Genomic DNA, 14,642 nt, shown 5'->3' on the forward strand with positions numbered 1-14,642 from the left:
TTCCACTTGAAACCACGACTCCATGACACTTAGAACTAAGTCAGAAAACCATCCTCGGGTTTTATTTCCTAAGCGATCATTTTATGAAAAGTCAAATTCCGGGCAGCAAGCCCTTTGGCTTCAAAAATTCTGCACCTAATCAATTAAAAATCTAGAACTCGACCAAGACTTAATCGAATTAATTCTAGCTTGAACCGACATATTCCCAACATCTAGGACAAGTTCCAGACCCGAGCCCTTATCAAAATTATGATTTTAACCTTGCCTTAGATATACATTTCCGGACAGCCCCCAACACTCTTAAAATTCTGCACATGTTTCACTTTCAAACTCAACCAAAACTTAGCAATAAATCTTCCAATCTTCCAAGTCACTAGTCTAGGTTCAAGACCAATATTTAAGCTCATCTTTACGCCTTAGAAACTCCCATAAAACAACTCAAACTCAGCTCAAAAAGGCAACCAAACCAATCCCCAAAAATCTGGAAAATTCGAAGTTCCTCCAAACCAATTCACAATCTAACTTCAACCCATCCTAACACTACCATGTGAACTACATATCATCCATGGTAGTTCTAAATCATCATCCAAATCAACACAACAAACACCAAGTGTTCGAACCAAAACATGTATAAAAATCTGAAAAATTTAATCGAACCATAAGCCAACTAAAATCTGAAAATTCGAACACATAGCATGACGGAAAAAATCTGAAAATTTCGAACTCATGCTTATGATACAACCCTGAAAATTTCGAACATCATGCCAAGGAAAAATCTGGAAATGCTCAACCAACATGCTAGAGAAATAGATTGGAAATTTCGAACCAACAAGGCAAAGAAATAAATCTGAAATTTTGAACAAAGCCATGGAAGTAAATCTGAAATTTTCGAGCAAGCAAGCTAAGGAAACCTTCTGCAAATTTCGAACATCAAGCATGAAGTAAAAGCTGGAAAATTCGAACATCAAGCTTGAAGAAATCTGGAAAGAATGCTCAACCATATGCTAGAAGATTTCTGGAATTTCGAACATCAAGCATGACCCTCAAAAGAACAATGCACAACACATTGAACAAACCATAACAGCAAAGAATCGATCCCATCTTATGCAAGAGCTACAGAAGACTTTTGAAAAACAGGGCACTAAAATTCTTGAATAAAACATGAAATGCAAGCCATAATTTCAAAAATTATGCATAATAATCCACTTGATGAAGGAAGAAACCCATTATCCTTGCCTTAGCTAAGAAATCAAAAGAACAAGTGCTCGGTTGAGCTGAAGCCGAAACAATGAGCTGCAATGTGCTGTAGCGGAGCTGCAAAAAAGATGGCCCAGCTCCATCATTTCGCCGTGGAGGAGCTCCACCGGAGATGGAAAGCTGCTGGCGGCAGTTGGAGCTCGAAGGAGAAGAAATCCGATGCATTCTCAAGCATGAACAGGGCAAGTCGTGAGGTGTGTGTGTGTTAGGCGTGGATGAGTGTGTGTGAGTGGGAGGCTAGGGTTAAATCATTTAAGTTGGGGTATCATGCTTGAGTGTGTAGGTATAGGTATAGAAGTGCTACACTTTATTAAAAGTGCTACTCACAAAATAGCAATTTAGGAATATGAATTAAAATGCACTAAAAAAAATAAAAGCTTGAAAATCCTAATTTAAAATATTAAATTTGCTTTTACTAGTCCGGGAATAAAAATGCTGATTTTCGCAAAAGTTAAAAATAATATATTCTAATGTGCGGGAAAAATATAATATTTAGCCAAATTAACACAAAAAATTAAAATAATTTAAATCATAAATATTAAAGAATGATTCAGGCATGAAAATCCAAGAATTAAACACTTAAAATATTTTGATGTCACGGCGGCGAGTAAAATATTTAAATAACAAGTAGAACGATTAAAATAATTTAAACAAACTAGACTAACGTTTAAAAGAAATTTAAATAAACACACAAATAGAAATAAAAAACCTTTAAAATGATTTCGACAATTAAAAAGGATTGAAATAAATAAGCTAGACATTTAAAATAACTTAAAATAATTTAAAATAACTAATCGCTAAACTTAGGCTATTTAAAATAAATAAGTTGGACACTCGAAAATATTTAAGCAAATAAGCTAAACAATTAAAATCGTTTAAAAGAATAAACTAAACAATTAATTAAAATTATTTAAATATGCAAGCTTAAACCTTTAAAAAATATTAAAACAATTAAATTGCATAATAAAAAATCATTTTGACAAATAACCTTAAACAATTAAAAACATTAATTAAATAGTTAGTACAATAAAATCATTGAATAAATAATAAAAATATTTTATTAGCACATAATTCAAATAAAAATTTAAATCAATTAACCCTAAAAATAATAATCCTATTATTTATTAAATTTAATGTATGTAATTTAGTAAATTGGATTTTAGGTGCTACAAAGGGTTAAGATGTTTAATCAAAATGGATAAAATCCAAATATGGAACAACTAGTGGCTCAAGCTGTCAGGAAGGCTTTCGCGGAAAGGGGTGAGGCCAATCCCCTGCTTCCCGATCAGAATTCTCATCTGCACGAAATCAAAAGGTTGAAATAAGAAATGAAGCAACTTAAGAAGAAGCAGACCGGGTACCTAGCTACCACAACTAGGAACATCCCTTTTACTATGGAGATATTGGACGCCAAACTCCCGAACCATTTCAAATTGCCGCATATAGGGGAATATGACGGTAAATGATATCCCGAAGAACATTTAGCACTATTTGAAAATGCTGCACTATTACATAAGTATTCTGACCCGATCAAGTGTAGGGTCTTCCTCACTACTCTCGTAGGGCCAACCCAGAAATGGTTTAATTTACTACGCCCAGGGGAAATCAGGGAATTCAAGGATTTTAGCAAGTCTTTTCTACATCACTTTGCCAGTAGCAAAAAACATCCTACCACTACTTTCAGCCTCTTCGCAATCAAGCAACGCGAACAGGAGAATTTGAGGGCATATATTCGCAGGTTTAGTTTTTTGGCCCTCGAAGTACCAATGGCTACAACCGACCTACTCATTAGCGCTTTCATGCAAGGTCTTGATACAAAGGATTTTCTCAAATCCTTAATTAAGAGGCCGCCTGAGACCTATGAGGAATTACTTTCCCGAGCTGAAAAATATGTTAATATGGAGGAGATACAAGCTTCTCAGGCGAATGTAAGAAAGGAACGGCCCAAGAGTTCGAAAGGTAGTAGAATCCCGAATAATAATCCCAAGATAGAGCGGTCGTCTCGACCTCCACTCCTGGGGAAATTTACCTCTTTCACTCCCTTGAGCATGAGCAAGACCCGAGCCCTAAGAATTTGTGACGATCGACGACTCACACAGAGACCTTCGTGGACGGAGAAAGGACCCCAAAATCGGGAATCAGATAAATATTGTCATTTTCACAAGGAGTACAGACATACAACCGAGGACTGCCGACAATTAGAGCAAGAAATTGAAAGGATAATTCAACAAGAGCCTAAAATAAAGAACATATTGACTCGCCAAGAAGGATATCGCCTAAACAAAAGACATCGGGGGGGGGGGGGAAGGGGGTGGGGTCTAGTCAACCTAGACAAAGAGCCAGGACTTCCCCTCCACAAGGAGAATTCAATTGCCCAAATCAAGACCAGGCCAGGAATGACCAGAGACCAGCTCCGCCTGCTCGAGGAGTTATTAACATGATTTCTGGAGGGCCAACTGATGGAGATTCCAACAGAGCTAGGAAAACTAACAATAAAAAATTAATAAATATGGAGATCGGAAATAATATCGTCCATACCGGCCCGACCCTTTCTTTTGGGCCGAAAGATTTGAAAGGAGCTTTTAGCAACCATAATGATGCGCTGGTGATAAGGGCCATGGTTGCAAATTATGATGTGGCCCGGATATTTGTGGATCAGGAAGTTATGTCAACGTTCTATTCTAGGAGGCAATAAATCAAATGGATATGGGGAAATAAAAGACGGAGCCTGTCGTGACATCGTTATTTGGTTTCACATATCATGCAATCCAACCTGTTGGGTTAGTTCACTTGCCACTAACCTTGGGAAAAACAACTCTAAAAAAACCAGTATTGTGAGTTTTATTATAGTAGATGCTCCATCGGCCTATAATGCCATATTGGGAAGACCGGCCATGACTACTTTCATGGCTGTAGCATCGGCTCTGCATCAAAAAATAAAGTTCCCAGTGGATAATGAGGTCGGTGAAGTACAAGGGGACCAAGTTATTGCTCGCAAGTGTTATGTGGAAGAGGTCAGAATAGAACAAAAAGTGGCCTGAACTAAAAGTGTTTACCGACCCGGACTCTGTGCTAGGGAGAAAGTCAATTTGATAAAAGACACATCTGTCACTACTGAAGAAGAAATATAAGAAATAATGATCTCTCCTCCTTCAGTGATGGTAAAGGTTTCCCATACCCTTGAAGCACAGCTGAAGAAACCGTTACTGGAATGCTTGGAGAAAAAAAAGATGTATTTGCATGGTCAGTTTTGGATCTGATAGGAGTACGTCGGGAGGTAGCAGACCATAAGCTCAATGTGCTACATGACTGTTGCCCTATTATTCAAAAGAAGCGTCACTTTGGTCCTGAAAAAGATGCAGTGATACATGAACAAGTAGAAGAGATACGCAGGGCAGTATTGCTCCTTTTATTTTCGTGGATTTTTATCTTTGGATCCAATTTGTCTATCACGTTTCATTCGAGCAACTGATTCTTTGTTTAACTGTTCTTTCAGAACATCAATATGTGCTGGAGCATTAGCAACCATTATGTATAACTTAGTTACCATTTTCCAATTAAATGCATCAGATAATTTATTTGCAATACCTTACAAATAGACTATTCTTGAACCTCAAGTTCACATTCATTTGTCCGATAATCAAAATGATGTAATGATGCATTCCAATTTAATTAACTTGGTGATCTCTAAGTTAATTAACTTGGTGATCTCATATTTTCTACCCCTAATAATCGCATATGCAAATTTATTCTTAAGCTCTTGGCCAAAAGCTAGTTGAAAAGGAGAGAATTCATGGTAACTAGTCAATCTGATGCGTATAGGTGTTGCTATATACAAAATATCATATCACCATAAATATTTGAGAAGTTTTTTTCTCATTATCAATGGTTAGCTATCAATTGGAGATGTTTAATCAATAATTTCGCTAAACCATTTTGTATATGAACATTTACAACAATATGTTCAATAATTATCCCAATTGACATACTACAATAGTCATTAAAAATTTTGGGATGTAATTTCACCAGCATTATCAATAAAATCCTTTTAATATGAATTGCAAATATCAGTTTGCGATATGATAGTAAATACTCATGTAACCATTTTGTAGATACATAAAATATTTAAATGGTTCACATGATGGGTGAATGTACCCATAAATATCACCTTGTACCCTTTTAAAATGCAAGTGATTCAATATCAATTTTAGCTGACGAAGGCTTATAATTTTCCTTGAGAACAAGTAACACATGGGAATTCTTTAACATTAAAAATATTTTCTTTCTTTAATTGATTTCCATATGAATTATTAATATACATTTTTCACATCATTGTCAAATTGAGATTTTCCCAATTGATTATGCCAAGTCATAAACATATTCATCTCAATGAATTTCTTGGATAATTGTTGCATTCATCTCCACTATATTCATTTTTGTGTAGTATAATCCAGAAGTAAATGTCGATAATTTTCAATAATGTATTTTTTTCCCGACATTTCTTTCAAAATAAAAAGATATTATTTTCTTTCTTGGCTTATAGTTTCAATATGATATCCCTTCTGACGGATATCGTGAAAGCTTAATAAATTTCTTTGAGACTTAGGAGAGACTAACACAATTTGTCTGTAGTAACCCGTATCCAGAATTAACGATTTACAAGTAATTATTAATACGATCATGTTTTAGATGTAATAAAACGTGATTAAGGGAGTCCCAGATGGATTAGCAGAGTTTGGAATTGGATTCAGAACGCTCGATAATGGTTAGATGGTTGTCGGGTTCGGAGGCTCCGTTGGTGAGTTTGGACGGTCCAAAGTCCGACTTCGGACGGTCCGAAGAGTGGTTCAGACGCTCCGATCGTGCTGCCGACAGTCGTCATGGATGACGTCATTATGCTGACGTAAGCAATGACATAATATTGGGTTCGGACGACCCGAATTCAGGATCGGACGATCCGATCGTGTTCGGACGCTCCGAAGTCCAGTTCGGACGGCCCGAACTCCGTCTATAAATAGGAAGGCCGAGATTCAATTTTGAGCACACCGATCACCTCTTCTCTCTCGTTTCTTCAGTCTTCCAGCTTAGATCTAGGACATTCTAGGCATCCCGTTGGGAATCCAGAAGTGGCATAGCAGTCCAGGCGTGGTAGCGAAGCTGTGGCCTAGTTTTGAGGCATTCGACAGCAAAGGGCTAACGACAGACGAAGGTATAGTTTTTGCTTCCTAAAAATATTTAGGAGTATACTTTAGCTTAGTTAAGGCTTTTAGAGCGCTATAATGATAGTAGTATCATTTAGAAATATAGCGCGAATTATAGGCGTGGACCTAGGGCTGATAGCACTTGCCTAGTATTTGAGGTATGGAAGTACTATTCGAGATATCCTGACTGAGTATGCATGTATTATGTGAATGCATGATTTATATGTAATTGATTTATGCTGCATTCATTTGCATATTGAGCTATCTTGTTTGAGATGTCTGTTAGTAGGGTTTTTCCCTATCCTGTTAGTGGTTGGACTTCCATCGATTTGGGTCCAGCATATCCACTGGTATTTTGGTATGGGAGCCACCTCCTGCAGCGACGGCACAACGTGCTACATACTAGGGCCCGGTCTGTCTCTATTATCTGATCCTTGACCTCGAGTTTTTAGGGAGTTCACTTTGCATGCATGTATACTCATACTCTCGTGCTAAGCGTTTTATACTCATGTCTCGTACTCTGTGTTTTTGGACACCCTATTCCATGGGGCAGGTTTGCGATTGGATGAGGTGGGTGGATCCAAGAGGGGCTAGGCAGTGGTTGTTCAGCTGGAGCTTCGTTTAGGTTGTTATTCTGTTGTTTTGGGTTTATACAGCTATTCGATTTGGTTGTATATTATTTTGGATATTTACAGATTTCTTTTCTTGGGATTGTATAAATGTTATGGTTTCCACAGTTGAATTCTGATTTCTGTTTAATTAAGTTAATTGCATGCCTAAGATCTGTTTAGTAGGTGATCCGGGTAAGGGTCACTACATTTATGGTATCAGAGCATGCATAGTATTCTTGGGATTTAGATTCTGCATAAGGTAATCGTGAGGTACTTTTGTAGATGACGAACTACGATGACCAGAGTAGCCATGGTAGTGGAGGTGGACGCTGGGGAGATGACGATTGTGAGCGTCGTCGGGACCGTCATCATTGTCGTCGTGATGAAGACCGTTTTAGCGTGCGCCGATTCTTACAGATGGCACCGAAGCCCTTGGTTGGAGGTGAGTCTCCGGAGGATGCGGAGAACTGGTTAGACCGCATGGAGACGACTTTTCAGACTTTCCACTACACCGAGGAGCAGAATATGGAGACCCTTGGCTATCTTCTGGATGGGCGAGCTCGTAGGTGGTGGAGGTTTACTTCTGAACCCTTTGTTACGGCGAGAGGAGTGGCCACCTGGGCCGAGTTCCGCACAGCTTTTTAGAAGCTGTATTTTACTCCTGCACTCCGTCAGTCGAAGGCGGGCGAGCTACTGAGTCTGCGACAGGGAGCCATGTCTATTGACGAGTATCAACAGAAGTTTTTTGATCTGCTATCCTATTGCCCCGAGATTGCTGACAACTCTGGGATGAAGTATAATCTGTTCCTTCAGGGCCTTAACCCTGAGATCCACGAGCATGTGGCGGTCGGTGATGACATGTCCTACGAGGGTTTGGTGAGCCGTTGTCACCAGGCAGAGGACAACATTCGGCGGAACAGGTCTTTCTCTCGGTCGAGGCCTGCTAGTTCTTTGGGTCCTCGTGCCCAATCTTTCAAGAAGTCCGGATCTACTTCTTCCTCTGGTTCTGGAGGTGTTGTTCGCTTTGGGAAGAAGGACAAGTACGACCATTGCGGGAAGAACCATCCGTCAGACAAGTGTCGTAGAGCTTCTGGAGCTTGTTTCCGATGTGGAGAGGTTGGTCATATCCGGAGGGATTGTCCACTATCTGGGGGAGGCGGTTCTGGTTCAGGATCAGGTTCTCAGGCCACCGTTCAGCAGAGGTCGCAGGGACAATCTGCTGGGAGTTCTCATTTGAGGCCGCGGGCTTCTGGTCAGGTGTTTGCCTTGAGGCATGATCAGGCTGTGGAGGAGAATGAGAAGGTCATCGCAGGTACATTTCTACTTTATGGTATACCTGCTATCGTACTTATTGACACTGGTGCATCTCATTCCTTCATTTCTGCACGTTTTGTTAAGAGGCATAAGTTACCATGCATTGCACTAGACGTAGTAGTTTTTGTTTCTACTCCGACGGTTCAATCTGTTTTGGCCAAGCGTCTAGTGATGGGTTGCTCTTTAGAGTTCGAAGGGAATATTTTGGTAACGAATCTCATGGTCCTTGCGATGGACGACTTTGATTGTATTCTGGGGATAGACATGCTAACTACCTATCGAGCTTCAGTGGACTGCTATCAGAGATTAGTACGCTTTCATCTGGATGGGAGTGATAGCTGGTTTTTCTATGGTGAGGAAGCGCGAACCCCGATGCCTTTGGTATCAGCTTTGAGAGCCTGTCGAGCTCTAGAGTCTGGCGGGAAAGGCTACCTTATCTATGCAGTTGATTTATCCGCTGAGAGTATTGGGATAGAGAGTATTCCTGTTGTGGATGAATTCCCATATGTATTTCCAGATGAGATTCCGAGTTTTCCTCCTGCTAGGAAAGTCGAGTTTGGCATGGAGTTGATGCCAGGTACTTCGCCTATTTCTCGAGCACCGTATCATCTGGCTCCATCAGAGATACGAGAGTTGAAGAATCAGTTATAGGATCTTTTGGACAAGGGGTACATCCGTCCTGGTGTATCTCCTTGGGGAGCTCCTGTTCTTTTTGTGAAGAAGAAGGATGGGTCTATGCGGTTGTGCATTGACTATCGATAGCTGAATCGAGTTACTATGAAGAACAAGTATCCGTTGCCTCACATTGATGACTTGTTTGATCAGCTGCAGGGTACTTCGGTTTACTCCAAGATTGACTTGAGATCTGGGTCATCAGTTGAGAGTCCGAGATCAGGACGTAGCCAAGACTGCATTCCGTACTCGCTATAGACATTATGAATTTATAGTGATGCCATTTGGATTGACTAATGCGCCGGCTATATTTATGGATCTGATGAACCGTGCCTTCAGGAAGTATTTAGACAATTTTGTCGTGGTCTTCATTGACGACATCTTGGTGTATTCGCGTAATGCGGAAGAACATGTTTCTCACTTGCGAGTGGTACTGCAGACTCTTCGGGACGAGCAGTTGTATGCCCAACTGAGCAAGTGTGAGTTCTGGATGGATCGAGTGGTCTTTCTTGGCCATATCATATCCTGGGAGGGGATTTCAGTTGATCCGAGCAAGATTGAGGCTGTGCTTAATTGGTCGCTTCCAACGACGGTTGCTGAGATATGTAGTTTTCTGGGTCTAGCAGGTTATTATCGACGCTTCATTCTAAACTTCTCTCAGCTAGCTCGATCGTTGATGCAGCTTACCCGTAAGGGTGTGGATTTCGAGTGGTCCTCCGAGTGTGAGGAGAATTTCTGTGAGCTTCGACGGCTGTTGACTTCTGCGCCGGTATTGGCATTACCGTCAGGATCTGGAGGGTATGTGGTATACACTGATGCTTCTCTTCAGGGGTTAGGTTGTGTCCTGACTCAGAATGGGCATGTGATTGCATACGCTTCTAGACAGCTGAAGCTTCATGAGGACAACTATCCAGTCCATGATTTGGAATTGGCAGCCATTGTGTTTGCTTTGAAGATCTGACGTCATTATCTGTATGGCGAAAAATTTGAGATCTTCACCGACCACAAGAGTCTCAAGTATTTGTTCACTCAGGCGGAGTTGAACATGAGGCAGAGGCGTTGGATGGACTTGCTTAAGGACTATGATTGCGAGATTAAGTACCATCCGGGAGCTGCTAATCTCACCGTTGATGGTTTGAGTCGCAAGGTGCGACTATCCGCATGGCAGAATTGTTCGATGTCTAGTGCGATCAGTGACTATTGTACTTCAGGGTATACCTTCAAGCATAAGAAAGGTATGCAGAGTATCCAGATGTTTGCGATACTATCTGAGCCAGCTTTGTATTCAAGGATTGGGGATGCTCAGATGTCTGATTCGAAGACCCAGCGTTTAGCTCGCCTAGCTAACGAGGTAGCTCGTCTGGATTTCACTATCAGTCAGATGGTTTTCTGTGTTTGTCTGGTAGACTTGTGATTCCACAGGATGAAGAGTTGCGAGAGGAGATCTTGTCTCAGGCACATCGCACCAAGTTGAGTATTCATCCGGGAAGTAACAAGATGTACAAAGATCTACTTACTCGGTTTTGGTGGAAAGGGATGAAACGCAGCGTGTATCAGTATGTCTCGAGATGTTTGGTGTGTCAGCAGGTCAAAGCAGAACACCGACGACCTGGAGGTTTGCTTCATAGTTTGCCTATTCCTGAGTGGAAAAGGGAGTTTATCACGATGGATTTTGTGACCCATTTGCCGATGTCCTCGAGGAATTGTGATGCTATCTGGGTTGTGGTGGACCGAATCACCAAGTCAGCGCATTTCATCGCCTATAGTCGAGAGTACTTTGTGGATCGCATGGCACGTCTGTATGTTCAGGAGATCGTTCGAATTCATGGAGTTCCTGTGAGCATTGTCAGAGATCGAAACCCCAGGTTCACTTATAGGTTCTGGGGGAGTGTTTAGCGTGCGATGGGTACTACTCTCAGTTTGAGTACTGCCTATCATCCGGAGACAGATGGTCAGTCAGAGCGCACTATCCGTACTTTGGAGGATATGCTTCGAGCTTGCACTATGGATTTTGGTTCAGCCTGGCAGGATCATTTGCCATTGATCGAGTTCGCGTACAACAACAACTATCATACTAGCATTGGGATGGCACCTTTTGAGGCGTTGTACGGGCGACGTTGTCGTACTCCACTATTCTGGGAAGAAGTGGGGGAGAGACAGGCTGAGGGACCGGAGTTTATCCAGCAGGCAGTAGATATTGTTGATCAGATCAAGAAACGGATTAAGACTGCACAGGATCGTCAGGCCACCTATGCTAACACTAAGCGTAGGCCTTTGCAATTTGAGGTTGGGGAGAAAGTGTTTTTGAGAGTGTCATATTTCCGCAGGATTCTCAGATTTGGCCTTAAGGGAAAGTTGTCTCCCAGGTTTATCGGTCCGTTTGAGATCTTGGAGAACATTGGCAATTTGGCTTATCATTTGGCTTTGCCACCGTATCTGTCCAGTATTCACAACGTGTTCCACGTATCTCTGTTGCGACGGTATGTGGCAGATCCGTCTCATATTCTGCAGTGGTCTGAAGTTCAAGTGGATAAGGATTTGATGTATGTTGAAAGAACTATTTGTATCCTGGATCATAAGGATAAGGTCTTGCGGAACAAGGTCATTCCTTTGGTTTTAGTACAGTGGCAGCGCCGAGGCGCTGAGGAAGCTACTTGGGAGCTCGAAAGCAGGATGCGTAAAGAACATCCTGAGTTGTTTTGATTTCATTTTGAGTTGTAATCAGTTGTGAACTCTGTAATCGTTTAGTTGAATGAAGAATGTTTTGGACTGTTGTTTTACATTCGGTACTTAAGATCGGATTTCGAGGACGAAATATCTTAAGTGGGGGAGAATGTAGTAACCCGTATCCAGAATTAACGATTTACAAGTAATTATTAATACGATCATGTTTTAGATGTAATAAAACGTGATTAAGGGAGTCCCAGATGGATTAGCAGAGTTTGGAATTGGATTCAGAACGCTCGATAATGGTTAGAGGGTTGTCGGGTTTGGAGGCTCCGTTGGTAAGTTCGGACGGTCCGAAGTCCGAGTTCGGACGGTCCGAAGAGTGGTTCAGACGCTCCGATCGTGCTGCCGACAGTCGTCATGAATGACATCATTATGTTGACATAAGCAATGATGTAATATTGGGTTCGGACGACCCGAAGTCAGGATCGGACGATCCGATCGTGTTCGGACGCTCCGAAGTCCAGTTTGAACGGCCCGAACTCTGTCTATAAATAGGAAGGCCGAGATTCAGTTTTGAGCACACCGATCACCTCTTCTCTCTCGTTTCTTCAGTCTTCCAGCTTAGATCTAGGACATTCTATGCGTCCCGTTGGGAATCCGAAAGTGGCATAGCAGTCCAGGCGTGGTAGCGAAGCTGTGACCTAGTTTTGAGGCATTCGACAGCAAAGGGCTAACGACGAACGAAGGTATAGCTTTTGCTTTCTAAAAATATTTAGAAATATACTTTAGCTTAGTTAAGGCTTTTAGAGCGCTATAATGATAGTAGTATCATTTGGCAGTGTAGCGCGGATTATAGGCATGGACCTAGGGCTGATAGCACTTGCCTAGTATTTGAGGTACGAAAGTAATGTTCGAGATATCCTGACTGAGTTTGCATGTATTATGTGACTGCATGATTTATATGTCATTGATTTATGTTGCATTCATTTGCATATTGAGCTATCTCGTTTGAGATGTCTGTTAGTAGGGTTTTTCCCTATCCTGTTAGTGGTTGGACTTCCATCGATTTGGGTCCGGCATATCCACTGGTATTTTGGTATGGGAGCCACCTCCTGCAGCGACGGCACAACGTGCTACATACCAGGGCCCGGTCTGTCTCTGTTATCTGATCCTTGACCTCGAGTTTTTAGGGAGTTCACTTTGCATGCATGTATACTCATACTCTCGTGCTGAGCGTTTTATGCTCACGTCTTGTACTCTGTGTTTCTGGACACCCTATTCCATGGGGCAGGTTTGCGATTGGATGAGGCAGATGGATCCAAGAGGGGCTAGGCAGTGGTTGTTCACCTGGAGCTTCGTTTAGGTTGTTATTCTGTTGTTTTGGGTTTATACAGCTATTCGATTTGGTTGTATATTATTTTGGATATTTACAGATTCCTTTTCTTGGGATTGTATAAATGTTATGGTTTTCGCAGTTGAATTCTGATTTCTGTTTAATTAAGTTAATTGCATGCCTAAGTTCTGTTTAGTAGGTGATCCGGGTAAGGGTCATTACATGTCTCTCCATATAATATTTACTTTTTTAGTGCTTTTAATAATGCTTGTAATTTCAAAAATTTCGTTGACATAACTTTTTCTCATTTGTAAATATGAGAAATATTTTATTTTCATGAATATGGAATGCATCATTGCACTGTCAACATGACATTAATTTCTATTGATTTCATGTCCAAAATCCATATTTTACTCACAATAATAGAATCCATAAAAATAATATATTTTATTCATAATAAGAAACAAATAACTTATAAATGATAAAAAAAAATTAAAGATAAACATAATCACACCAACCTAATAAACCAATAGTCCTAAATAACTGATAAATATAAATCAAAACTTAAATCGAAATAACCAAATAAACGATAAAAAAATTATTCAATAATTTTGCACGCTTTCATCTCCAATCAAATGATCAATTTTTTTCTTTCGGATCTTTAAAGAAATCAGAAACGTCAAAATGTGCGGACAGAGATGGGTCTTGACTTAAATCATCACCTTGATACATAAAATTAGTCTCAGCATCCTTTGCCTTTTCTTTTGATGCTTGATAAAGATTAACAAGGTGTTTCGACGTACGACAATTATTAGACCAATGCTCTTTATCTCCACATCTATTGCTAGGGGTGGGATCGGGTCGGGACCTGTCCCGTAAGCCCCTTACCCGATTCCCATCCCCATAAGAATTGTGATATTTTTTCTTCCTATCCCGCACCCGAAAAGTGTCGGGACCCAAATGTTTGGGATCCCATCAGGTCGGGAGAGCGTAATCCCGAACAATATTTTTTAAAAAAAATTCTATGAAAATATTTTTTAAAATAAAATTATGAAAAAACTCAAATAATTTCTTAGTACATTACAAATAAATTAAAATTTCTTTGTATATAACCATTAAAAAACTAAAACATCTTCTTAGTACATTACAAATAAACTAAAACAACTACTTGATTAATACAATAAAAACATATAATTATTCATAATAATAAAAAAAACAAAATAAAAATTTTAACTCAATGTTAATATTAAAAAAGATAAATATAAATATAAAAAATAATTATATGATAGATAATTATAAAACATTAATATTAAAATAGAAAATTATAAAAAAATTATTTTTTAATTAAAAAATATTATTTATATATTCGGGTCGGGTCGGGTCGGGTCGGGAATCCCGTCGGATAGAGTTGCCTATCCCGATCTCGATCCCGAAATTGATCGTGTCGGAAAAAGTTCGGGACGGGAAATATTCGGGACTGGAACGTGTTGAGAATCGGGAAGGGTCGGGATTTTTTTGAAATTTGCCAGCCCTATCTATAGCACCCATTTTCTGAATTCATTGATTTATCATTTTGACCACTTT

The 14,642-nt window shown here is 40.2% G+C and overlaps 2 protein-coding genes across 2 annotated transcripts; both read left to right on the top strand.

Moving 5' to 3' along the window:
* The first annotated feature begins 2,468 nt into the window (after window positions 1-2,468).
* On the top strand, window positions 2,469-3,698 carry LOC140878913 (uncharacterized). Its single transcript, XM_073282537.1, has 2 exons — window positions 2,469-2,572; window positions 2,798-3,698. Exons 1-2 carry the CDS (start codon window positions 2,469-2,471, stop codon window positions 3,696-3,698), a joined length of 1,005 nt encoding a protein of 334 aa, XP_073138638.1.
* Window positions 3,699-3,766: 68 nt separating this feature from the next.
* On the top strand, window positions 3,767-4,298 carry LOC140878914 (uncharacterized). The gene is made up of 2 exons (XM_073282538.1): window positions 3,767-3,945; window positions 4,043-4,298. Exons 1-2 carry the CDS (start codon window positions 3,767-3,769, stop codon window positions 4,296-4,298), a joined length of 435 nt encoding a protein of 144 aa, XP_073138639.1.
* The last annotated feature ends 10,344 nt before the right edge of the window (window positions 4,299-14,642 follow it).

This window comes from Henckelia pumila, chromosome 2 (assembly GCF_033568475.1).
Source record: "Henckelia pumila isolate YLH828 chromosome 2, ASM3356847v2, whole genome shotgun sequence".
NCBI classification, from domain to species: Eukaryota; Viridiplantae; Streptophyta; class Magnoliopsida; order Lamiales; family Gesneriaceae; genus Henckelia; species Henckelia pumila.